General features: G+C 41.2%; 1 protein-coding gene across 2 annotated transcripts in view; it reads right to left on the bottom strand.

The window, feature by feature from the left end:
* SEC24D (SEC24 homolog D, COPII coat complex component) overlaps positions 1-27,193 on the bottom strand; it is a 114,947-nt gene that overhangs the window by 78,243 nt on the left and 9,511 nt on the right. Inside the window, exons 3-7 of one of the 2 annotated variants that reach the window (XM_070791016.1) lie at positions 24,708-24,837; positions 19,061-19,209; positions 17,515-17,790; positions 16,844-16,974; positions 7,593-7,704 (exon numbers count right to left, since the gene is read on the bottom strand). In XM_070791016.1, coding sequence (XP_070647117.1) covers positions 7,593-7,704; positions 16,844-16,974; positions 17,515-17,790; positions 19,061-19,209; positions 24,708-24,837 — 798 coding nt within the window. The remainder of the gene's footprint in view (positions 1-7,592; positions 7,705-16,843; positions 16,975-17,514; positions 17,791-19,060; positions 19,210-24,707; positions 24,838-27,193) is intronic. The other variant, XM_019962269.2, reaches the window with a different exon arrangement.

The following is a 27,193-nucleotide window of genomic DNA, read 5'->3' as shown; positions in this document are numbered from 1 at the left end:
TTTTACCTAAAAATTTTGATTTTTATATAATGGCAACTAATTCAAACAGAAATAAATTATTCTGTATAACAAATTAACGTGTCTGTAGGCTGAATCCAGTTTGGGGGCCCTGCTGCAGAGAGTCTGATAAAGGGGAGAAATGTGGCACTAGCAACAAGGATAATAACAATCAATGCCAATGGATTAGGCACCGTTCTAAGATTGCTATATGTAAATTCAATTTAGTCTCACAATTGCCTATGACACTGATACCCTATGACCCCGTTTTACAGAGGAGTAAACTGAGACACTGGGAGGTTAAGTGACTTACCAAAGTCAAAGGGTTAGAAGTGGCAAAAGGGGTATTAGAACCTATCACAGTCTCTCCTACGTCCCAGACCAGCTGGGTCCAGGTCATGAAACTGTGAGTTTGGACAAGAGTTCAGACCAATCCTGTTTTCCCTTGGGCAATGATGGGACATTTTCCAGCAATGCGTGTGTGTGTGCTCAGCTCTGTCCTGCTCTTTGCGACCCCATGGTCTGCAGCCTGCCAGGGTCCCCTGTCCATAGGATTTCCCAGGCAAGAACACTGGAGTGGGCTGCCATTTCCTCCTCCAGGGGATCTTCCTGACCCAGGGATCCAACCTGCATCTCCTGTGATTCCTACATTGTCAGGTGGATTCTTTACCACTGAGCCACCCATATGATCAAATAAATACCCGAAGAAAATTATTCAGATAGCTTCTGGGAGCAGGAAGAAAGATCAGAGACAGGTAGAGTCCAAGTGAATACTAACACAGGGTAAAACATGAGTTTTGACATCAGGAATAGAAGAAAAATAAATATTAGGTAATAAATGTAAACATGCTTGAACCCTTATTATTGTATATTTCATATAACTTAAATAAAACCTTCCTCCTCATTATCACACAATGTTATACACAGTGGGAAATAAGAATTTCTGAATATTTTAAAGTGTATTTTAATTGTTCATTTGTTCATTGTACTCAACTTTCACTAGTTAACATTTCTAATAATACATTGAATTTGAGCATTTGTTAACTTTAAAAATCTTATTTTTTACTATGAAATATGCATATGAACAAGTTCATGAAGGTGACTAAACAAACTTGTTACAAGAAGCTAATGCACACCAACAATAAATTTTTAAAAAGCAATGAAGAATTTATTTCTTAAGCAGGTATGCAAAATGGGGCATGAAAGGCATGTTTATAGCAGATAATTTAGCAACCTTGGTAATTAAGATCCAAAATCCCTTGATCTGCTTAATAAAGAAACTTATGGGATAAACTGACTAAAAAACATTCAGTAATTTATTCATTCAACAAATATTTATGGAGGTAATCCCCAAGTTAGAGGCTTAGAGGCAGGAGAGGGTGAAGCCTCTGGCTTTAAGGTCTGGTAGAAGAAAATGATAATAAAGCAGGTAATTGGGGGCATCCCTGGTGACTCAGTGGTAAAGAACCCACCTGCCAATGCAGGAGACACAGGTTCAGTCCCTGATGTGGGAAGACCCCACATGCCACAGAGCCTGTCCTCTAGAGCCCAGGAGTTACAACTCCCGAGTCCACCTGCCCAACGGCCTGCACTCTGCAACAAGAGCGGTCACTGCAGTTAGTAGCCCATGCACTGCACCTGGAGGGTAGCCCCCACTCACCACAACCAGACAAAAGCCCACACAGCGATGAAGAGCAACAAAGCCAACAATAAACAAATAAAGCAGACAATTGCAAAATGGCAGGCAAGAATCACAGAAGACAAAATTGATTACACAGTGGCCCAAGGGAGGCAATGAGTTTTACACACGGGTCACAGGTGACTAAACAAGGGATGCGCTGCTTGAACAGGACCTTGCGGGACAGGCAGAAGCACAGAATCAAGGGAGAAACGGAGTCTTAAATCAGATCCTGCGGCCAAAGGCAAAGAAGTGATATTCTTAAAGCAGGTGTGCCTCTTTATTGGCTTCTCGGCTAACCAGCTGTGCAGTCCTGGGCGAATCACTTAACTTACCAGGACCTCAGTGCACTCACATCTGCAAAGTGAGAGAGCAGGGCAGATGAAGTCCAAGGTTCCTTCAGTCTCGACACTTACATCTGTGAATTTCTATGTCTCTGAGACCCATGGGCTTCATACTAGAAAGACTACTAATGTCCAGAAATAAAACCACACACCTAGGGTCAATTTATCTATGACAAAGGAGTCAAGAATATACAATGAAGAAAAGGCAGTCTCTTCAGTAAGTGGTGCTCGGGGAGTTCCCTGGTGGCTCAGTGGTAAAGAACCCACCTGCCAATGCAGGAGACACAGGTTCGATCCCTGGTCCGGGAAGATGCTATGTGCCACAACCGAGCCTGCGCTCTAGAGCCCGGGAGCTGCAACTGCTGACGCCTGTGCACCACACCCAGAGAAGCATGGCAGTGACAAGCCTGCGGACCGCAGCCAGAGAGCAGCCCCCCGTCCCAGCCACAGAGAGAAACCTCGCAGTGATGGAGACCCCGCAGAGCCACAGACCAATCAATAAAAACTATCTGAAAAAAGTTGTGCTAGGGAAACTGGACAGCTACATGGAAAAGAATGAAAGTAGAACATCCTCTAACACTAAACAGGAAAATAAACTCAAAAGGGGTTAAAGACCTATCAATAAATGTAAGATTGAACACTAACTATAAAACTCCTAGAGGAAAATATGGGCAGAATGCTCTTTGACATAAATTGCAGCAATATTTTTTTGGATCTGCCTCCTACAGTACTGGAAATAAAAACAAAAAAATAAATAGAACCTAATTAAACTGAAAAGTTTTTGTACAACAAAGGAACCCATAAACAAAACAAAAAGATAACCTACAGAAAGAGAGAAAATATTTGCAGACAATGCAACCAACAGGGATTAATCTCCAAAATATACAAACCGCTCATACAGCTCAATATCACAAAAACAAACAACCTCATCAAAATATGGGCAGAAGATCTAAACAGACATTTCTCCACAGACAGACAGACAGACAGGTGGCTAAAAGCCCACATGAAAAGATGCTCAACATCACTAATTATTAGAGAAATGCACAACAGAACTATAATGAGGTGTCACCTCACACCAGTCAGAAAGGCCATATTAAAAAGTCTACAAATAATAAATGCTAAAGAGGATGTGGAGAAAAGGGAACCCTCTACTCTGTTGGTGGGAATATAACTGGTACAGTCATTATGGAGAATAGTATGAAGATTCCTTTAAAAACTAAAACTAGAGTTACCACTTGGCCCACTGATGTCCCTCTTGAGTATATATCTAGAAAAGATGAAAACTAATTCAAAAAGATACATGCACCCCAATGCTCACTGCAGCACTCGTTATAACAGCCAAGACATGAAGCAAGCCAAATGTCCATTAACAGATGAGTGGATAAAGATGTGGTACATATATATAAAACTTAATAATGGAATATTACTCAGCCATAAAAAAGAAATAATAACATTTGCAGCAACATGGATGGACCCAGAGATTATATTAAGTGAAGTTAAGTCAGATACAAATATTATATAATGTCACTGATATGTGGAATCTAAAATATGACACAAGTCAACTTATTTATAAAACAGAAACAGAATCACAGACATAGAAAACAAACTAATGGCTACCAAAGGAGAAAGGGAGTACCGAGGGATAATTAGGAAGTTGAAGGTAATATGTACATACCACTATATATAAAATAATCAATGAGGACCTACTGTATGGCACAGGGAAGTATGCTCAATATTTTGTAATAAACTATAATGGAAAAGAATCTGAAAAAGAATATATATATAAAACTGAGTCATTCTGCTCTACACTTGGATCTAACATGATACTGTAAATCAATTTAACTTCAATTAAAAAAATAAAATTTTAAAAAGTCTACTAATATGTAACAGCAAATCAGCCAGAGAAAGGGGCTTCACAGCAAACGGGTGTGACTTGCCCAACTGCAGGGCTCTCTCTCCATGCCAGGCAGCTCTCTGTTCTTGCCAAGGGCTGGGCTGCAGGCTGTGGAGAGCTGATGATAATCCAGACCTCGCCACCTCCTTCCTCCTCCTTCCACTCCGTCCTCCTATGCTTCCCCTATATGGACTATATGACCCAGCAGTGCCACTCCTAGACATACACCCGAGAGAGCTGAAGGAGGGACTCACAGAGATGCGTGTATACCAGTGTTCATGGCTACAGCTGTGCACTGTAGTCAAAAGATGGAAACAACCCAAATGTCCTTCAAAAGACAAATGGATAAACAAAAGGCAGTATATACATAAGAGTGAGGATCCCTCAGCCTTAAAAAGGAATGAACTTCTGATACACGCTACGACATGGACAAACTTTGACAACATTATGCTAAGTGAGATAAGCCAGACACAAAAGGACAAATATTATACAATCCACTTACACGAGGCATCTAGACTAGGCAAATTCAGAGACAGAAAGTAAAACATTCAGAGAGACAGAAAGTAAAACAGAAGACCCCAGGGACTGGCAGAGTGGAGGAGTGGGGAGCAGTGGTTTATCGGGTAGAGAGTTTCAGTGTAGATTGATGAAAAAGTTCTGGAAATGGATAATCATGATGGTTGCACAACACTGTGAACTGTATACTTAAAATTATTAACACAGCAAATTTTATTTTATGTGTATTTAACCACAATTTTTAAAAATGACCTCTATGTTAAAAAAAAAACAAAAACAAAAAACCCTGCAGGTGTTGCTCCTTAACACATGCGTGCTCTCCCACTGCCAGACCTCAGCACAGCCGTCTCTGCTGGCTGCCGACCTTCTCCTCTCCAGAACTCCCCACCTGTGTTCTGGTCCACACCTGCTCACTTGAGGCTCAGCTTAGTTGGTCCCACTCTAGCTGCACAGGCTGGGCTAGTTACCGCATGTCTAAGTTCCCACAGCAAAATTCATTTTACCCTTATAATATTACCATAATATTATAATGTTAATATTTAGTTATATCTTTTCCCTGCCAGATCATGCACTCATCTAAGAATAAGACCACGGGGCTCTCCCGGCGGCCCAGTGGTTAAGAGTCTGTGCTCCCAGTGCAGGGGGTAGAGGTTTGATCCCAGGTCAGGGAACTGAGATCCTACATGTTGCAGGCATAGCCAAACAAAGGAAAGAAAAGAACAGCACTGTGTCTTTTACTTCTGAATTGAGGCAGTAGGTGAGTAGTTAAGAGCATGGCTTCTGGCATCAGAATGCTGGGATTCAAATTCTAGCTTTGCTTCCCATTAGCTGAGTATCTTGGTAAATTACCTAAGCATTCTGTGCTTTGGTTTCACATTCTGTAAAATGAAGATGAGATTAATGCCTATCTCAGTAAGTTACAGGGAGGATTAAATGAATTAATACACATAAAGTATTTAGAAGACATCTTTATGCATAGCAAACACTTAATAAATATTAACCACAATGGTAACAGGTACTGAATATTTGCTGAATGACTAAGTGAATGAATGAACAAACAAGTATGATCCTGCTCTAAGTAGCTCATAGCCTTGTAGGAAAGATGACCCAAACCACAGTAAAATTTAATGGAACAGGGTTATAATAGGAGTGTCTATGAAGCACTGTGGGGGAAGAAATTAGAGGAGCTTTCTCAGGGAAAATTAAAGTGAGTTTGGAAGAACTAAGAATTTCCCAACGAAAAGGGTTAGAGTTATATATACCAAGTACATTTGTTCAATAAACATTTGTTGGGTGACCATTATATTCTAGATACCAGGTGAATTTCTAGGGTACAATGGTGAACAAAAACAGTACTAATCTGTTGCAGAGATAATAGCACAAAGTGAGAATCGGTGACATGAGCGGAAGGGGGTGAGTTTAGTATGGCTGAGGCAGATGTAAAGAAACAGGTGAGAGATGAGGCTGGTAAGGAATATTCATTAGGCCTGTAAAGAGCCTCCAACTAAAATATTAAAAAATACAAATGTAACACTTACTATTAGGCTGAAATGAAACTGCCATTTTTGTTGGTCAACAAAACAGAAAAAATCAGCAACTTCATATGGGATGGGGGAGCCTGGTGGGCTGCCGTCTATGGGGTCACACAGAGGAGGACACGACTGAAGTGACTTAGCAGCAACCCACCAGGTCTCAAGTACTGAATAAATATGAATTCATTTAACAAGTTTGAATGGATTCTGTAAGTAATCAGGAACAAATCACTTTTAGTAGAGGAAATTAAGTAATCTGAAGTCTGTTTTAATAGTAGTATCTCTAACAGTAACATCATCTGTAATCTATATCAACCCGTTCTACAGGTCAAGACCCCACATACATATAAAGATACTTCCATGCATGCACACCAGTCAGTCCTGAAGGAAATCAATCCTGAATATTCATTGGAAGGACTGATGCTGAAGCTCCAATACTTTGGCCACCTGATGCAAAGAGCTGACTCATTGAAAAAGACCCTGATGCTGGGAAAGATAGAAGGCGGGAGGAGAAGGGGGCAACAGAGGATGAGATGGTTGGATGGCATCATCAACTCAATGCACATGAGTCTGAGCAAGCTCTAGGAGATGGTGAAGGACAGGGAAGTCTGGTGTGCTGCAGTCCACGGGGTCACAAAGAGTTGGACACGACTTAGTGGCTGAACAACAAGGCAAGCGTACAGACACAGACACACGCAGCACACAGAGTCACCCCCAATCCTCACACTGGCCCTGCAGGGCAGGTCTTAGTCCCCACATCTTACAGAGGGCAACGCTGAGGTTCAAAGAGGTGGGATGAGCAAAGCTCAGGACAGTAAGGAAGAGAACCTGGGTCTGCATGCAGGCGTGCCAAACTCCCAATCCGAGCTCTTTCTGCCTCACGGTGCTGCAAGCTCCGAAAGGACCGTGCTGAAGGCAGAACACAGGATGGACTCACGAGAGGGGAGTCGCACCAGGAGACTGGCTGACTCAGCAACTCTGAGATGAGACGACACGCCTGCTTGTGTACTAATGCTGTATTTCTAGAACCGAGTATATACTCCACTAAATTCAGAATCTGAGGTGGCACACTGCATCAGGCTGTATTTTAACTTGCCATAAACAGAATAATACATTCCCTGATTAAACGTGGACAAAGTCTAACAGAAACATGAAACTGATAGCAAACCTGGGATAAGAGTCAGTAGAGACAGAGCTCAGCCTCTCCTCATCCAGTTTTAAAATGGGAAACCAGAGCCCAAAACTAAAGGACTTATTTTAGAAATGTCACTGGGGCTAGAACCAAGTCTGCTGGCTTAATTAAGTCAAATATTTAATTCTCTACCGTCTGCTCACGCCATCCTGCCAGGTTCCAACTGTAGTAAATAAACCAAAGTAGGGCATGAACACATTTAAACCCATAAATTAAAATTTAAAATTTTCTTAAACTTGTACATTTCGACAAGAACTCAGCTGACAGTGCCTTCTCCATATTTGATTAATGACAAATTAGTTCTTGTTACCAGCTATAAAGGGGTGGCCCATCAGTGAAACCATTATTGGAGGGTCTCCGTGCATTTGCTTTAAAAAAAAAAAAAAAAAGGTGAGAAATACTAAGAGCTCAATCAGAAAGGTAACTGAGAGAAGAATACCTTGGTCTTGTATCACACAGTCTGTAGTGACCAGTGGAGGGATCTGGCCTCTGGCGTTGGTGGCATAAACTTGTCCCCCTCTGGTGGCTCTGTCACTCTCGATCACCTGGATCTGTAAGTAAGAGATCAAGGGCAAGTTAAAGTCAGTTTAGACTTCTCAACATTTCCCTCTCCTTATATACACACACGCACGCACAGGCATTTTCTGAATTCTTTAAGCTGATTTCAAATCAAACTCTCACTGAGAATCCATCATATCTTCAACCTCACTTTTGTTTAGTTTCACAACCTTAAGCTAGTAGCTTCCAAATTCTATTCTGTAATACTCTTGAGCTCCAACTCTGATCTTTCAGGGAAATCTATTTTTATTCAGTTTGTTTCTTGGGATCACAGGTAAGAGTTCTTTGGGAAAGGATTCTCACTGGAGAAGAAATTGAAAATAACATTTAAAAAAAATAAAATACTTTCTGCAGTTAAAGAAAACTCTAAAAAGCTAAAAATAGTTAAATTCAGAAGAAATGATTTACAACGTATAACTTAAAGAAGCCCTGACTTTTCTCCTCAAATCCCTCTTAATCTTTAATTTGCCTTTCAAGTTTCCCCCACCATATCCCTGCTCCTTGAGACATAAGAAACAAACAATATCAAGTGTTCCCATATGGTTTTTGCCTACCATATAGAGACGAGAAGAAAGAAAAGTCCCAAAGTTTTGTCCTCTACTTTGGAAATATCTTGTATTTCTCTACTAAAACATTTATTGATGAAGATATAGGCACAAAATATTGTTTTTCTGTTGTAACTGTCCAGGGACTAGTTGCAAGGAATTCTAATAATAAAAGGATCTTTCTCTTCCTCTTTATCTTCTCCCTGCCCTCACTTCTTTCTTACAGGATAAAAGTGACAAGAAACTAAAAAAAAAAGAAAAGAATAAAAATTTAGAGGGGAAATGGGAAAAATGAGATGAGTGTTCAGAATGGAATATTTACATTGGAGGACATGCAGTTTAAAGACACTATTAATGTGAAGGGAGATCAAGATGGCAGAGTAGAAGGACGTGGAGCTCAACCCCTCCCACACACATCAAAAATACATCTACACGTGGAAGAATTCTCAGAGAGCACTAACTGAAAGCTGGCAGAAGATCTCTTATACAACCAAAGCTGCAGGAACGATCCCCCTTGTAACTCGGTAGTAGGAAAGGATGAGGGTGGGGAGGAGTCAGCACAGGCCCTGTGCCCCTGGGAGGTAAAAGTGTTACTATATGCAGATGACATGATATGCTATACAGAAAACCCTAAACACTCCAAACCAACACTACCAGAACTAACAAATGAACCCAGGAAGGCAGCAGAGTACAAGATTAATATACAGAAATCTGCTACATTTCTTTAACAATGAAACACTAGAAAGACAAAGGGAAATGGAAAGACATCCCATCTCTTGGATTGGAAGAGTTACTATTGTTAAAATGGTCATACTACCCAAGGCAATCTACAGATTTATGTGATCCTTATCATATTGCCCATGGCATTTTTCACAGAAGTAGAAGAAATAATCATAAAATTTATATGGAACCACAAAGGACCCAGAATTACCAAAGGCAATCCTGAGGAAAAAGAACAAAGCAGGAAGCGTAACTCTCTCAGACTTCAGACAACACTATGAAGCTACTATAATCAAAACAGCGTGGTGCTGGCACAAAACCATACCTGGATGAATGGAACAGAACAGAGCCAGGAATAAATCCCCACACCTACCTTCCATTAAATCTTCAAGAAGAGAAGCAAGAATATACAATGAAGAACAGTCAGCCTTCTCAGAAAGAGGTGCTGAGAAAACTGGATAGCTTCATGTAAATCAATAAAGTTAGCACAATTCTTCATACCACATATGCAAATAAACTCAAAATTGTTTAAAGACTTAAATATAAGACATGACACCATAAGACTCCTAGAAGAAAACATAGGTAAAACATTCTCAGACATATATTGTAGCAATATTTTCTTAGCTCAGTCTCCCAAGGCAAAATAAATAAAAGCTAAAATAAACAAATGGGGCCTAATCAAACGTAAAAGCTTTTGCACAAAAAAGAAAACCATACATAAAACAAAAAGACAACCTATGGACTGCAAATAATGTGACTGACAAGAGGCTAATTTCCAAAATGTCCAAACAGCTCATACAGCTCAATATTAAAGAAACAGACAAGCCAATCAAAAAATGGACAGATCTGAATGTTAATAGATATTTCTCCAAAGAAGACACACAGATGACCAACAAGCACATGAAAATATGCTCAACATCACTAGTTATTTACAGAACTGCAAATCAAAACTACAATGAGGTAAATCACCTCACACTGGTCATTATCAAAAAGTCTATATACAATAAGTGCCAGGGAGGGTGTGGAGAAAAAGGAACCCTCCTATATGGTTGGTGGAAATATAATTGGTAAGCTACTATGGAAAACAGTGTGGAGGTTCCTCAAAAAACTCAGAATAGAGTTACCATATGATATGGTAATGCCACCCCTGAGTACATATATCTGGAAAAGATAAAAATGAATTAAAAAGATACAACACACCCCAATGTTCATAGCAGCACTATTTACAATAGCTAAGACTACGGGAAGCAATCTAAGTGTCTACCAGCAGATGAATGAATAAAGAAGATCTTGTATATACAACGAAATATTATTCCGCCATAAAAAAGAATGAACTATTGCCATTTGCAGCAACATGGACAGACTTGGGAGATTATCGTACTGAGTGAAGTAAGATAGAAAGACAAATATATGATATCACTTAAATGTGGAATCTAACAAATAATACACATGAATTTATTTACAAAGCTGAAACAAACTAACAGACACAGAAAACAAATTTATGGTTACCAAAGAGGAAAGGGTAGGAAATAAATTAGGAGTTTGGGATTAACATATCTACGTCACTATATATAAAATAAACAACAGGATTTACTGTATAGCACAGGGAACTGTATTCAATGGGAAAATAAAATCTGAAAAATATGTATAACTGAATCACTTTGCTGTATATTTGAAACACAATATTGTAAACCAACGATATTTCAATTAAAAAAAAAACTACTACTAATATTAAAACTGTCGGGTAACTCTGAAACGTTACCTGCTCCATTTCCCCTCCCATCTCGTCCAATCCATACCCCAGTTGGCATTGATATCATTGGTTTCTACAACATATCAGAGATAGACTTAGCCTGCTTTTAAATCCACACATTTCTTTTTAATTTCATAGGATTTAAATTCTCATTCAATTAAGGGTATTGAACATGCTCCAAACACAACTACTGCAAGATACAAACGAGACTGAAAGCTAACACGGGCCAAGAAAAGCAGCAAACAGAAAAACCAAAACACTAATCACACTCTCTAGTTCAGCCACAGGGCTCATCTGGTTTCTTCAAAACTGGAGTAATTTTTCTATTATCAACATTTACTGTCATCATTTCAACCAATGAAGTGTCAAATATGAAAGTGAGGTAAAAACCACAATAATCTATACATTGAACACAGATAGCTCTCAGTCTCCAAATAGACTATGCTTCCAGAAAGTTTGTTTTAAATTAGCCATTTGCAACTTACAAAGCACTACCTCCAAAGAAACAAAGACAGTGATAATTATACACTTCTAAATAAATACACATCTTTGCTAGAATACTTCAAAGAGATCGAGAATACTACAAAGACAGTAAGAAATACAATAGCTCTAGTAATTTCTAAATATATAGTTTTTATTGGATTAAGCAATGGTTTTATTTTTCTGTTAGGAGATTTTTTTTTAAGTTGAAGTACAGTTGATTTATAATATCGTATTAGTTTCAGGTAAACAGCAAAGTGATTCATATGTATATATTCTTTTTCTGGTTATTAAAAATAGAGCTTTTATTTAAACCTCAAATCCATGTTCTCGGAAAACAGCTTAGACATAAAGCACAACAGAGAAATCTCAATAGAGGTTCTGAGTGTGCCTCTGTTCTTCAAGGGTTTCAGCTTGATTGACAGTAATGCCTGATAATGCTAATGCCACTTCAAAGTTTATGGATTTCTTTTTCCTCCAGAAGATGTGCCACTAGAATCGCTTTCACACTTCTCTGCTATGAATAGAGTATTCTGCTGTCATAAAATAGAATCAGGAAAGAGAAAAAAAAAAAAGAAAGTGATTTTCCTGAGATAAAGGAACAAGACAGATTAGGGAGGCAAGACAGTAAGATGCATGGGCACCACGAAGGCAGGTGCTTAAAGCAGAACCATTTGCACTCTGGCGTGGTTAGAGAAAGAGGGGGACGGGCAGGGCTCAAATTCTGGATAATCCTCCCGCTGATTAGAGAGTGAGGAAGAGTTGATGGTGATACCAGTGTCCTCAACTCCAAAAACGTGGATTAAGACCACCATCCGGAAGTGTAGTGAGCCTTTACCTCAGGACTGGCATGCAACAGATCAGAAAATATGATTTCACATCTTTCTTTCCAGAAGGAAAAATTAATTTAGTTAGCAAAAGCATTCTACTTTGGTAGTAAGAATATAAACAGGTTCCATATGGCATTGGTATTTCATTAGTTTTAAGGTAAAAACACTATTGGACTGATTTGTATGTGTATATTTTAGGAGTCTGAAATAAATCACAACATATACTGCTTAGTGCTTTCGTTGTTAACATTCATTCAACAAATACATGAGTGCATACTCTGTACTAGGCCCTGTTCTGTGTGTTAGGGATGCACTAGTGAACAAAACCAAATCCTGGACCTCTTGGAGCTGACATTCTAGTTTGGAAGACAGGAGATAAATGCATAAATCAGATACACCCTATGTGAGGTAATAAGTGCTATGGATACGAGCGACGTGGATAAGGGTGCAAGTGAGCTCAGGGATGAGCAAACAGGACATGAAGGAAACGCAGAACTGAGCCATGCTCTGCATCTGTGTCGGGGAAGAGGTCTAGGCAGAGGGGACAGCATGTGCAAAAGCCTAGAGCAGGAGGACATCCGGCTGAGGAATACAAAGGCGGCTGGTGTGACTGATGCCACGCAGAAGAGCAGGGAGGGCCTGGGACAAGACAGGGTGTGTGTGTGTGTGTGTGTGTGGCTAGGTCACGGTACCCAGCACAAACACCAGTCCAAATCTTGCTGTGAAGGTATTTTTTAAAAATATATGATTAGAATTTAATCAGTAGACTTTGAGTGAAGCAGTGGGTGGGCCTCATCCAACCTGTTGAAGGATGAAGAGAAAAAGAGCAAGGTCCCCGGAGGAAGAGAGAATTTTGCTTCCAGACACCTTCAGACTCCAGCTGCAACATCAGCTCTTCCTGTGTCTCCAGCATGCTGGCCAGCCCAGCAGATTTTGGTCTTGCCAGTCCCCGACAATCAAGCAAACCAATTCTTTAAAATAAATTTATTTCCATATAGAGACATATATCCTAGTGGTTGTTTTTGTTTTTGAGAACTCTAATATAGCGAACATTTTCTGGGAGGCTGTTCTTGAAAGGCCGTAAAGGATGGATTCCTGGGCACAAGTGGAGGTGACAAGCCCTGGTTAGGAGTATGGACAAGCTTATTCACACTAAGCAGGAAGAGGGGCAAACGGGCACAGACCCAGAGAGACGCGGAAATGAAGCATGCAGTGGGTCTCTCTGCATTTCTTCTATTTTCTCAGAAGCAAGGTGATCATTAAAGAGTCAGAATAGGGAAAGGTAGTATCAGAAGTTTCAAGAGAGAAGAAATGACAGTCATCCAGGGAAATGGAAGGGGGTCAGTTGAGGTGTGTGATGGGCTCCAAACTTGCTGCACATTAGAATTTATAGAGAAACTTTGAAAAACCCCAAGGCCCAGTACAATTAAATCATAATGTGGCGGGCTGGTCGCAGGGCATCAGTGATTTAAAATGTTCCACCAGTTAGTATTTCACGCAGCCAGGTTTTAGAAAAACACAACTAAATGTTCACTTTCGTTTAGTGGTTATGAATTCAAAGTGAGACCAGCAAGCATGGCATGCATCTTTCTCGAGTTGTCGTCACCTAACCAGAGTAGGTGGAAAGTTAGTTTAACAACACATGGGAATTTTCTAGATGAATCCAGTGGAGGGAGGGGGCAAAGGAATTCAGAGCAGAAGATGCAAGGGACAGATTTATAATTATAGATCACGGAGTCTAAGCTGCATAAGAGAAGTGAGAAGATGAAGGTGATGGGAATCAAGAAGAAATGGTAGACTGTAAATCCTGGTGGGTGAAGTATTATGGGAGTTTGAGTCCTAAAGGGAATGAGCTGAAAAGATAAGAGGCAGTGGTTGCAGGATGGAATGTTTTCAACTGAGACTTTGAAGGTACATGGTCATTGGCAATGACAGGAGCCACAGTAAGACTAGATGTGGGGCAGATGAAAAGCACATCGGAAGGAAGGAAGATCAAGAACTGAGAGACACTGGAGATGGAAGAGTCTACAGACGGATAATAAAATTGCCAATAACTGCAACAGAAACAGTATTGGAGAGATTAACAACAAACCGGGTGTCAAAAGCCATCAGAGAATGAAGTGAAACGACCTAGAGAGACTGCAGATGTTACATACAAGCAGAGAAATAAGAAGTTAAACTGTAAATCACATAAATACATGATACTTCTTCAAATGAAATAATTTAATATTGGGTTGGCCAAAAAGTTCGTTTAGGTTTTTCCATACCATCGTATAGGAAAACCTGAATGAACATTTTGGCCAACCCAATATTAAGCTAGAAAAGTAATGGCTGGAAATATGATCATCAGTAAGGACACTGAATATGGGGCTTTCCCAGGGGCTCAGAAGGTAAAGAATCTGCAGGCAAAGCAGGAGACGCAAGTTTGGCCCGCGGGTTGGGAAGATCCCCTGGAGAAGGAAATGGTTACCCACTCCAGTATTCTTGCCTGGAGAGTTCCATGGACAGAGGAGCCTGGTGGGTTACACCCCATGGGGTCACAAAAGAATCGAACACAGCTTACTGACTAAACAACAAAAACTGCATATAGCAAAAGAATTGATCGAATTTAAGAATTTTGAGAGATGATGCTTATTCTAGACTATCTGGTGGACCCTAAGGGGAATCACATGAAACTCACGAGAGAGGCACAAGCAGTTTTGAGACTGACACCTGGAGGAAAAGACACAGAGAAGAGGGAAAGGTGATGTAACCACAGAGGCGAGGACTGGAATGATGAGACTACAAGCCAAATAAGGAAGAGACGAGGCTCTCTCATGGAGCTTCTGGAGGGAGCACAGCCCTGCCTACACGCTGACTTCAGACGTACCACCTCCAGAACTCAAAGACAAGAGAGTTCTGTTGCTTTAAGCTACTGAGTTCATGGTACTTGGCTACAGCAACCACAGAAAATGCACAGACCATCCTAGACCATCCAGACTCCAGCCGAGCCTCTAGCTGACCCCACATGCACAAAGCAAGCCCAACCAAAATCAGTCAGATCCAGCCCCGATTAGCAAACCTGCCCAGACTCATGACCATTAATAAATAGCGCTTCTGAGCTACTAAGTTTTCTGATGATTTGTTAATACAAAAGTTAGGTTATAAATAATATAAAATATAAACATAGTATCTCTTAGTGCTCTTCAGTCTCTTTCTAAATTTTTCTACTTATGTTTATAAAACCACTTCAAAGATGAAAGTTAACTGTAAACGATTTCTTTCTTACTCCAAAGGAGTTTACATCCCTGCTCAGAGCCACAAGATGTCCAGTTTCTGAGGCAAACATTTATATCCCTCCACCACTAACGTCAGGCTTTGATATACGACTTGCTTCAGCCAAGGACGTGTGAGTGATTTTGATGTGTGTTACATCTGACTGGAAGCTTTAAGAGCTATTGCACCTTTTAACCAGTTTTCCTCCTTTTCTCCCTTTATCATGATAATACATGTCCCCATTAGGGATACCCCTTCACTTTGGATTCTGGAGTGATAAGGGCATATGGAGCAGAATCTAAAATCAAACTGCAGCTAATGCAGCTTACAGGTAACCTAGGTGATAAATAAATCTTTGTGGATGTAAGCTAAATTGAGGACTGTTTGATATGCAGACTAAACCTAATAAAGCTGACTGATATAGTTACTAAAGAGTACTCTTCTAAAGAAACTCACTTCAGTGGAGGAGAATAAGTTATAGCTCTAATTTTATTTAAACCAGTTTTTAAAAATACGTAAAACACTTTTGGGGAAACAGTAGAAACAGTGTCAGACTTTATTTTGGGGGGCTCCAAAATCACTGCAGATGGTGATTGCAGCCATGAAATTAAAAGACACTTACTCCTTGGAAGGAAAGTTATGACCAACCTAGATAGCATATTCAAAAGCAGAGACATTACTTTGCCAACAAAGGTCCGTCTAGTCAAGGCTATGGTTTTTCCAGTAGTCACGTGTGGATGTGAGAGTTGGACTGTGAAGAAAGCTGAACGCCAAAGAATTGATGCTTTTGAACTGTGGTGTTGGAGAAGACTCCTGAGAGTCCCTTGGACTGTGAGGAGATCCAACCAGTCCATTCTAAATGAGATCAGCCCTGGGTGTTCTTTGGAAGGAATGATGCTAAAGCTGAAACTCCAGTACTTTGGCCACCTCATCCGAAGAGCTGACTCACTGGAAAAGACTCTGATGCTGGAAGGGATTGGGGGCAGGAGGAGAAGGGGACAACAGAGGATGAGATGGCTGAATGGCATCACCGACTCGATGGACGTGAGTTTGAGTGAACTCCACGAGTTGGTGATGGACAGGGAGGCCTGGCGTGCTGCGATCCATGGGGTCGCAAAGAGTCAGACACGACTGATTGACTGAACTGAACTGAAAATACTTTGTACTTTCACTCCTATGGGTGTCCTGAAAGGATCTTTTAGTTTCTGAAAATAGCATTTTTATATAGATATATTTTTACTACAAATGAGTCATTAACTATCAATAAATACTGCTGATATACATGAGAATAAACATCAGTGGATCCTGCCAAGATTACATGATACCAAACAAGCCCACATAGGCTGCCTCTCTCATGGAGACCTCTGGTATACCATGACGCGCCCTCCCCACCCCAGACATCCACAGAGGGAAATGAGCCTCACCCACGTGATGGGTATTGTGCTCGGACGATAAAGGACAGGGTAAACGCTGACAGACTGAAGAGCTTCTGAAAACACTGAATGAAGAGTGGGTTCTTCGTGAGGGAGACGGAGAGCAGAGCACTTACTGGGCTGGGAACGGAGTCGGGATCCAGCTTCTTCTGGGGCTGCGGTGGGCCGGCCATCTGTGCAGGCCCTCCTGGGAACCCTCCCGGGTAGGAGAGCTGTGCACCTGCCACTGGGGGCCCGTAGTTAGCTGCTTGGAAGAAAGTTTAAAAAGAAATGACTATAACCCCAAAACGCAGATGGAGGGCTCACTGACAATACTATGATGTTCAGTCGAGAATGCTGCATTTCTTATATTAAATAAGGCAGGGAATTAAAACAAACATCTACAGTTCTCCTCTTCTTTTTACTGGTTACACTATTCAAAAATAGTAAGGGATAGATGTCTAGTACGGAGAAGGCAGTGGCACCCCACTCCAGTACTCTTGCCTGGAAAATCCCATGGACGGAGGAGCCTGGAAGGCTGCAGTCCATGGGGTCGCTGAGGGTCGGACACAACTGAGCGACTTCACTTTCACTTTTCACTTTCATACATTGGAGAAGGAAATGGCAACCCACTCCAGTGTTCTTGCCTGGAGAATCCCAGAGACGGGGGAGCCTGGTGGGCTGCCATCTATGGGGTCGCACAGAGTCGGACACAACTAAAGTGACTTAGCAGCAGCAGCAGCAGTAACATAGAAACAAACCTGATCCCCAATTAAGGGTACCCCCAGGTAACCCGAGGCGACCTTACCCTGCTGTGCAGGATATCCAGGGCCCAGGGTCTGTCCTGGGAGAGGCGTGGGCTGGTACTGGGCGTTCGGAGGAGCAGGCCCAGGGAGCCCATCTGCTCTGTGCGTTGACGGAGGCAAGGGTGAGGCACCGGGACCGTTGAGCGCAGTGGGCGGTGGGGGCAGAATCTGAGATCCAGGCTGCAAAATGGATGGTTGTGGAGGCTGTGGAGGCCCCTGGAATGATGCTGCTGACACAGGGCCAGGTGGGCCCTGACTTGGGGGGGCCACCCCTGAACCTAGGCAAAAACAGAAGACCAGCCGACCTAAACACCATACTCCGCAACTCTTTCACTTCTACCACATATATACAACAGGGACACTCCTTTTCCTGAGTAAAGCAAGAAGGCACTCTTACAAGTCAATTTTTCCCCCACAGGAAGAAATCATCATTTGGAAAGTAACACAAATCCTATTTGGGGTATTTAATACAAGTGAAGAATTTTAAAAGAGCTACATTTATAATGATAGAAAATTAGAGGGATAAATTTTAACTCAGTTGCATCCACTTTTCATGATACATGGCATTAATTATCATGAAAAGTGGACTGGAAGCCTGGCGTGCTGCAGTCCACGGGGTCACAAAGAGTAGGACACGACTGGGCAACTGAACTTTGTCTGGTGCAGAGTATAGAAAACCATACAGAAGAAAAAAATTTTTTACATAACAAGCATTATTTACTCAGGTCAATAAATTATTTGCATCCTGTGCTCGACTTGATAGAATGGATTTTGGAAGTAGGAAGAAGTAACGAAGGAGAAGGGACTGGCAACAAAAATTCTATCCAGTCATATTTGAAGTTGTAGAACCAGATTATTTCTTCCTTCCCCTGATTATGTGAAACTGAGTTGCTGCTTTGAAGATTTATCCATTTTGAAACCAGTAAAAGGAAATATTCTGAGGGGAGTTTTACTGATACTTTTAAGAAACTAACTATAAGTAATGAAAACATTGGTCATCCAGATCAATGGCTGACCCTGCCGTTGTCCCAGAGAACATGTCCATGGCTCCTAAAATAGACAGCATTTCTACTGATGAACATCTCAGTACTGTAACTGTCTTCTCTATTAATCTTTTCTGCCTCACATCTGAGCTTCCATTCCTCCCATGATCTAAATGCAGAATTTAAAATGCACTGTGAAACTAAGAATATTATATTTTTGATTTGTGGGCCTCACAATAAACACAGGGTTAAAACTTACATTTCTTAAAGTAATTTCACTGTTCTAATGTTTATTTGTGAAGTCAGTATTTTTTGTTTTTTATTGGTGTAGTGTTGAATGTAAGGCATTCTGCGGGTCCTTCACTTACCTTGAAATAAATGGCAGCATAATTTGGAAAAAAAAATTACTGCCATACATAATACAGATAATTTATATGAAAATGTCCAAAATTAGTTCAATATGGTATACCAGAGATATTTCTATTTTGAATCTGAGGGAAAAGTTTCTTACTGAAAATACTCATGAGACAAGGCAGTCAATAATCATGAAAAATGAAATTGTTACCATAGCTGTTAATGTGCATAGCATTGAGCTGACTGCCCAGCTGGGCGACGGACGAAGTGGACCCTGGACTTGGATATGACGACTGTGTTGAGGGCGAGTATGGTGGGTAGGCGGGGGCCGCACTGTTGACAGGTGGAGGGCCAGGAAATCTGAGGGAGAAAAGGGGTGTTAATGTCGCACGCAAATGACATACAACAACTTGCAAAGTTCAATCAGCCTGTCTAGTGGGCACTAGGAAAACCACTGATACTATATGATACATCTTTACCCTCGACATGAGCTCAAAATCAATCATGTAGCACCATCCCATATTTATGTTCACATGCTAAAGATATCAAGACACACGGCCAAAAAAAAAAAAAATTCTAATGGTCATCACTTAACAAGTTTTGGAAATCAATTTAGGAAGCTGAGTCCATTAGAAATCATCTATACTAGGGCTAATGATCAATCGGACAGAAACCAAGAAAACTAAAATGCTTTGTTTGTTGACTGTATCTTTATGATCACTTAGAATTAAGTTTGTGAGAACTGTGTTAAAGATATGCTTTGTAAATCCATTGCTTCATAAAAAGAAATCATTTCATTTTTTTCAAAAAATTATGCTCTTTGTCTTTTTCTGAAAACTCATTCATGGGGTTTCATAGGTAACAGGACACATTTGCACACAGGCAGAATGTGCGTATGCTACAGAACACGTTAGGGACTGTAGCGTGAGGTCCAGCAACAGGGTTTGGGCTAACCAGAGAAGGCGGGCAGTATTATTCATTCTTTCGAGAAAAAACATTTCCCCAACATGTTCAGAAATATTTCATAGATGTTAACAATATTTCTTAAATATAAAATCCTGTGAATCACTTTTAAAGAGATAGATAGTACAGACAGGATGAAATAGGTTTCAAATAGAAGTAGGACAAGCACCCTCAAGTATTTCTTAACAAAAGGTTAAAGATTTAAAATACGGAATGAGAGACTGAACAACCATTAGCTATTACTTTTTGACCCATAAATGCCAACTTATCATTCACTGCCTAATACATATCCTAGGAGTTAGGCATCAGAAATTCACAAATTTTTTTTCTGACCAACCTAACTCTTAAACAGATTGGATTTTTTAAATTAATCAATTTTAATTGGAGGATGATTACAATATTGTGGTGGTTTTGCCATATGTCAACATGAATCAGTCAAGCAATACTATCAACTTAAAAGTAAAAATAAAATAGTATTGAAAGGATAACTTTTATTAAATAACTTTTTAATAAAAATATTTTTAAAAGCTCTGATACACATATGAAAAGATTAACAAAACATCTTAAACATACAAAGTGGTTTAATATTTTTCAAGTTTCATTACTTTTCAAAATTAGTTTATTCAAGGCCATGTGGATCTCAGAGCTTCAGTGAGAATCCAGGCCCCTGATTCCTAACCTAAAGACTTGCTGTGTGAACTGGGACAAGCCATGTAATTCCTTGTAGCTCTCAGTTTTCAATCCATAAAAATGGAACGGTCCCTTTCCTGCTCTAAATACAATGTGGTTAGAATTAAAAATCATACAGATTTAAGTATTTCTCATTGATTACTCCATTCAGCATGTTTCTTGGTTAAGAAACATTTACTTTTTTTTTTTGCAAAAATGAATTCTATTTCTATATACTAGCAACATACAATGAGGAAGTGAAAGTTTAAAATACACCATTTATAATACCATTGAAAAACATACAATATTGGGAGTGAATTTAACAAAATAAGTGCAAAACCTCTATATGAGAAGATATAAATTATTGCTAAGAGAAATTAAACTAGACTTAAATAGAGGAATATACTTGTTTATGAATCAAAAGATTCAGTTATTAAGATATCAATCCTTTTCAAGTTAAATCTATAGATTTAACACAATTATAATGAAACTTAGAATAGAAAAGCTCCAATTACATATTTTAATTAACTGTTTCATTGAATGTCAGAAGAGGTAATCAAAAAGGACCATAAAGGATTATAACCTGAGGATTAATAAAATATGAGAACTGAGCCTCGGTTTCACCCCAAACCTCTCAAGAGATGACTCAGCTGTCTGTGGTCCGCTCAACCTCAAACACTTTTCATCTTCAAGTTAACAACAAACTGCCTAAGAAGTGAGTGACGTGCTGAAGTTTGTTAGAATCTGGAGATAAGGTACCAAATTTTTCAAGATTAGATAGATACAAAATCTAGATTTTTAAATACTAAGCCCATTGAATAAGATAAAAGCTCTGCCAAACCATCATTGCTTTACACATACACACAAAAAAGAAAAAGAAAACAACGATGTGTTCCTCTTATTTTTCTTGTTTTCTACTTTTCCATTGAAACCAATTTCTTGGTAGATTCACCCTAGTAATCGCTTCAATTTGGGAAGACAAGTCTCCTTCCCACCTTCCCTCTCATGTAATTTCCCATTTCTTGGGTCAAAACAGAACACTTACAATTAAATTTTCCCTTAATAATTAAAAAATGGAACTTTAGGTTATAGATTTTATATAAGAAATTAATCCCACCCAGCAGTAACACACTGTAGAGAACTTTAGTACCATTTACAATTTTAAGACATTTATTTTGCCTCAGCCAAGATAAAAAAGCCAAATGACTAGGTATGATTTTTAAGTTTTAGAAAACTTTGAAATAGCAATATTTAAAAATAAAAATCATGACTTTAAAATTTAAGTCAGCATAATGACTTTATTCAACAGTTTAGATGTGGTAAAAAATGAAAAGACTTCTAGGATGGGTCCTCTCAGGACAAATGACTCCTTGAAGTGCTATGATCATCACAAAAAGGCCACATGTGACCTTTGCTCTCTGACAACCCCTGTCATCAGGCTGGAATGACTCATCAGCACAGTCACTGGGCCCTTTGCCCTGCACTGAACTGCAGACACAGAAAAGCGTCCTATGAGGCTAGGGAGTCTCAACACAGGCTCAGCCTGAACACCAGATCTCTCCTTTTTTTTAACTTTTTAGTTTGTGTTAGGGTATAGCTGATTAACAAAGTTTGATAGTTCCAGGTGAACAGCAAAGGGACTCAGCCATACATAAACATGTACCCCTTCTCCCCCAAACTACTCCCCTGTCCAGGCTGTCACATAACATTGAGCAGAGTTTCCTGTGGTATACAGTAGGCCCTTCTTTGGTTATCCATGTACAGCAGTGCGTATATGTCAATCCCAAGCTCCCTAACTATCCCTTACCCCCATCTTTCCCCACCGTCAACCATAAATTCAGTCTCTATAGCTCCATTTCCAACCTTTAATTCAGTTTAAGCTGAAGCAATTGAACAGTACAGGAGGAGAAAGAGATGGGGCAAAATCTGTCAGTGTCTCCCTAGGAATCACAATATAGGCAGATTCCTCAACTGAGCTGTGATAGGTAGCTGCACTGAGCTAGCAGGCAGGGCAAGCAACAGACCAGAGACTTCCCAAGTCCAGTGAGCTGGTATCAATAACGGCTAATGCACATTGCCTTTGATGGGCGCTGTGCGCAGTGCGAGGTTATCTGCATGGATTAATGACCAAAATCCTCACCAGCACATCTTTACTGCTACACCTGTGATGAGGAAACCAAGGCACACAGAGGCAGAGCAACTTGTCCAGCCAGAACTGCCTGAGCCACAAGTATCACACACGCCCGACCCTACCATCTCTGCTACTCATCACTGTGGCAGATGCCGTGCAGAGCGCACAGCCACACAGCCAAGATCATTCTGATGGCCAAGTCCATGATTTACCTGGGCTTCCCTAGTGGCTCAAAGGAGACCAGGCCCAGTCCCCAGGTCGGAAAGATCCCCTAGGGAGGAGAACGGCAATCCACTCCAGCATTCTTGCCTGGAGAATTCCATGGACAGAGGAGCCCGGGGGGCTACAGTCCACGGGGTTGCAAAGTGTCGGACACGACTGAGTGACTAACACATACACACACACACAAGCAACCTAATTCAAGCAAAACAAGTGGAAATAACCAAAAAGTTCAAAGCAATCTAGGCTATTTCTGGTGACTCGAATTTTAACTTCAAAGCGGCTGTTCTATTTTTGCATTTCTTTAAAAAAATAATCTGACCTGCTTGACAGTTCACAACAATGTACTTCTCCAGAACATCTTGCCTATATTCAGGACTGAGCATTCTATTTCTTCATTTTACAAGTGAAGAAAATGAGATCTAGAGGCCTAGGAACGTCACCAGCATCACAAGGGTAATGAACCAGAGGTAGCGTCTGGGTTCAACCTTCGCGTCCTCCCCGCAGGCCCCACTGCTACACTGTTGAGACGAGGGGTCGGAGGGGCATGTCCTGAACTGGGGCCTTGGACTTCATGCTCCGTGTTCAAAGCACAGTCCCATGGAAACCAAATTTCTTAGACTCACTCATCCAGTGATCCCTACAATAACCTTCACTGCATCTCAGAGCTACCGTTTCAATGGAAAATGTTATCAGAACAAGAACCAGGAAATGACAGCCTCACGAATGCCCTGTCAGTGATGATTTAAACTGTGCCAGAGGGGGTTTCCCCATCAACAGGGACTAGGTCTCGAAAGGGTAACCCAAGGGCCTCACTACTGGCAGGGTCCAGAGCCCTCCAGAGGGCCCACTCCCCGCCCCAGCCCCAATCCTGCAGCCTGACAACCTAGGGAAGGGATCTGGGAACACAGCCTCTGGGTAATCCTTGGACAAATGCCAACGTAAAGACTGTCTACCACTTAGCACTGGGATTCTCAACAGCAACACCTCACAGGACACACGGCAATGGGATTCCAGCCAGGAAGGTGTGAGGTGGGTTCCCCCTGCAGGGCACAGTCCCAAGCGGCTGCAGGGCTCCCAGCATGTCCCACATCCCACACCCTGGCTTCTCCGGGCCCGCCTCCCACTTCTCCCTTCCTTAATTTATAAACACAAACAGAATGATTTCCCGGGTTGTTTTTAGTATCGCCCTGCCTTTCAAGAGTCCTTCACTGGCATCTGTGTGCCTTCCACATCAAATCCACAGTCCTCACCACTGGCCGCAATCTGATTTAATTTTTTTAAAGTATTTATTCAGCACCTACTGGCATTGAACTCAGTTCTGTAAAGGATTTAAGGGAACAGATGATTTAAAATTCCACTGGAGAATATAAAGCACAGACATCTGAAGGAATTAGAGATTAATACAAAGCACTAAGATGAACATGGGCTTCCCTGGTGGCTCAGTGGTAAAGAACCGACCTGCCAACGCAGGAGATGTGGGTTCAATCCCTGGATTGGGAAGAGCCCCTGGAGAAGGAAATGGCAATCCACTCCAGTATTCTTGCCTGAGAAATCCCATGGACTGAGGAGACTGGCGGATAGAGTCCATGGGGTTGCAGAGTCGGACACAACTTAGCAACTGAGCACGCATACACACAAGATGAATACAATTCCAAACTAAAAGCTACTGACACAAGTCATTTTCATTATTTTTTTTAACTGTATTGGTATTTTATTTATTAGCACTGAAACACTTTGTTTCCTGACCGTTTTCCAATAGATCCTTTCGAGGCATCGAGAGGTCAAAGTTTCAATCGACAAACCTGCACATCCAAAAGGGACCTGTGAGACAGTCTCAGCAGATTACACAGATGGGGGTTAGCCTCTAGCTCACCTTTGTGGAGGAGGACCTTGCGCATGAGCTCCGTTCTGGCCGAACTGATGGGGTCCAGGAGGCGGATGGCCCTGAGGCAACATCCCCCCAGGGGGAGCTGCCCCCAGAGGCCCCGCCGGCTTTATCATGCCTGCAAGGGAAGGACAGGAGCTTAGAAGAGTGTGAATGTGCAGGGAGAGAGAACACAAAGGTAACAGGTCAAAAATGGAAAGCAGGAGGGGCAGAATGGGTTAGGACAGGGTCTCCTTCACACTTGCTTTCGCCGGCACAGACTCACCCACGCCAGGCTGCGGCATCACTGACCGCCACAGTGACAGGAGTGCGGACACCACTTTAACCAGAAACTAAAACAGAAGCAAATCTTTGTGTCTGGTAGACAGGCACCCTGACAGAAATGCACCATCGCATAAAGACTGCCCGAGTACACAGTGAAATGCGCCTACTGGGTATCAGACTGCAAATCGGGGGAGAAAAACAGTATGAGGCCTCGCAAAGCGTAGTAACTCTAACTACAGGGGGAAAGGACCTCTGAAAATGCCTGAGTTACAGCATGAGGAAAGTGAATGGAGAAGGGCATCTGTTTCTCCCATGGATCCAGAGCATGGACCTCAGAGTTAATCATTTTTCCAGGATTCCCACGGGCTGGGTGACAAGCAGCTGAGGGCCTGCTCAAGTCATCTCAGTTTCTCATACAAACTACGAGACCACACGCGATGAAGATGCTCCCAGCAGTGCCCGTTTTAACTTACAAGCACCTCTTCTGCAACAGAGATCTTTAAAAGTTTCTCTTTAAAACTGTTCTCAAACATTTTTTCTCTCCTTCTTCTTACACAGAAATGGTGGTAAAGGAGAAAAATCACTGAGCTTGGATTAGAGCAGTGTGATGCCCCATCCAGCCAGGCTGGGCAAGAAGTTTACCTCTGTGGGCCTCAGTTTCCCCTCACTGCAGAAGGAAAGGTTCAAACATGATTACCTGTGACACCCCTTTCAGACTTCAGCAAAGAAAAAAGAGAAAAAGTACATTTCTTCTATGTATTTGTCCCTACTCCCATTCTGCTTGCTTTTGTTCCAGACCATTCACCTTTTCTTCTTCTAATTTTTATTGGAGTATAGTTGGTTTACTATTTTGTGTTAGTTTCAACAGCACAGCAAAGTGAATCGGTTACTATACATACACTCACTCTTTTTTTAGATACTTTCCCCATATAGACCATTACCGAGTACAGTGGAGTTCCCTGTGCTGTAGAGTAGATCCTTATTAGTCACCTGTTTTATATATAGTAGAGTGCATATGCAGAGAAGGCGATGGCACCCCACTCCAGTACTCTTGCCTGGAAAATCCCATGGACGGAGAAGCCTGGTGGGCTGCAGTCCATGGGGTCGCTAAGAGTCGGGCGTGACTGAGCGACTTCACTTTCACTTTCCACTTTCATGCATTGGAGAAGGAAATGGCAACCCACTCCAGTGTTCTTGCCTGGAGAATCCCAGGGATGGGGGAGCTTGGTGGGCTGCCGTCTATGGGGTCGCACAGAGTCGGACACGACTGAAGTGACTTAGCAGCAGCAGCAGCAGCAGAGTGTATGTGTTAGTCCCAATCCCCCAGTTTACCCTGCCTCTGCTCTGCTCCCTGGTAACCACAAGTTTTCTTTCTCTCACTCACTTTACTTTTGACCCCATTCTCCTCTCTGGCACTGTCACCAGTGACCTCCTGGCTGCCTTCTGTGAACTCTTCCATTTGACCTCACAGTGGTATTTCATACTCAACATTTCCTTTCTTCTTTCTTTTTTTTTTTTTTCCTTTCTTCTTTCATCTTCCGAGAAAGTTTATTCCCTTAGAGAGTAAGGAAAGTGACTGGATGACCCTACAGTGGCCCAGGAAGAATTTCTTATGTGGTCATAATAACCCTCTGAAGGGCATGCTCTCAGATGCCTGGGTAATCCAGAATGAAACATAGCCAGTGAAGTAGCAGTAGTCATGAATAATATTAGTGAAACTTATACAAAGGTTTCTTTTCTTAAAACTGATTTCCTCAAACTTAAGAAAAAATTTATATTAACTTTACCGTCACAGTTTTTTTTAGCCATTTTCCATATACCAAGAACAAAAACAACAAATATTATTCTTATTTTTACATACAGTTTATACCTCAAATCCAGCAGAGTTAGAAAAACATGAGATTTATAGCCATACAGACTGGAGTCTGCATTCTTCCTGTATCACTAAACACCTGAGACCCTAAAAAGATACTTTTTTTCTTTCAGAACCTAAACTTTTAACACCGTACCATGGCAACATTGTCCCCTGTCTCTGTGGATCATTCTGAGAATTAAACTAGGTAATGGGCATAGGAGCATCCAGAACAATGTCAGATATATAAAGGGAATCTCCCAAGAAATCTTAGTTTCTTCACCCTGGTCATACCTTTTGTCTCCTTTTTTCCAAAGATTTATCAATACAGTCTAACAAGATACATATATCATAATTA

This window comes from Bos indicus, chromosome 6 (assembly GCF_029378745.1).
Source record: "Bos indicus isolate NIAB-ARS_2022 breed Sahiwal x Tharparkar chromosome 6, NIAB-ARS_B.indTharparkar_mat_pri_1.0, whole genome shotgun sequence".
NCBI lineage: Eukaryota > Metazoa > Chordata > Mammalia > Artiodactyla > Bovidae > Bos > Bos indicus.
The sequence above is the reverse complement of the archived record's forward strand: the minus strand, read 5'-3'. Positions and strand labels throughout refer to the sequence as shown.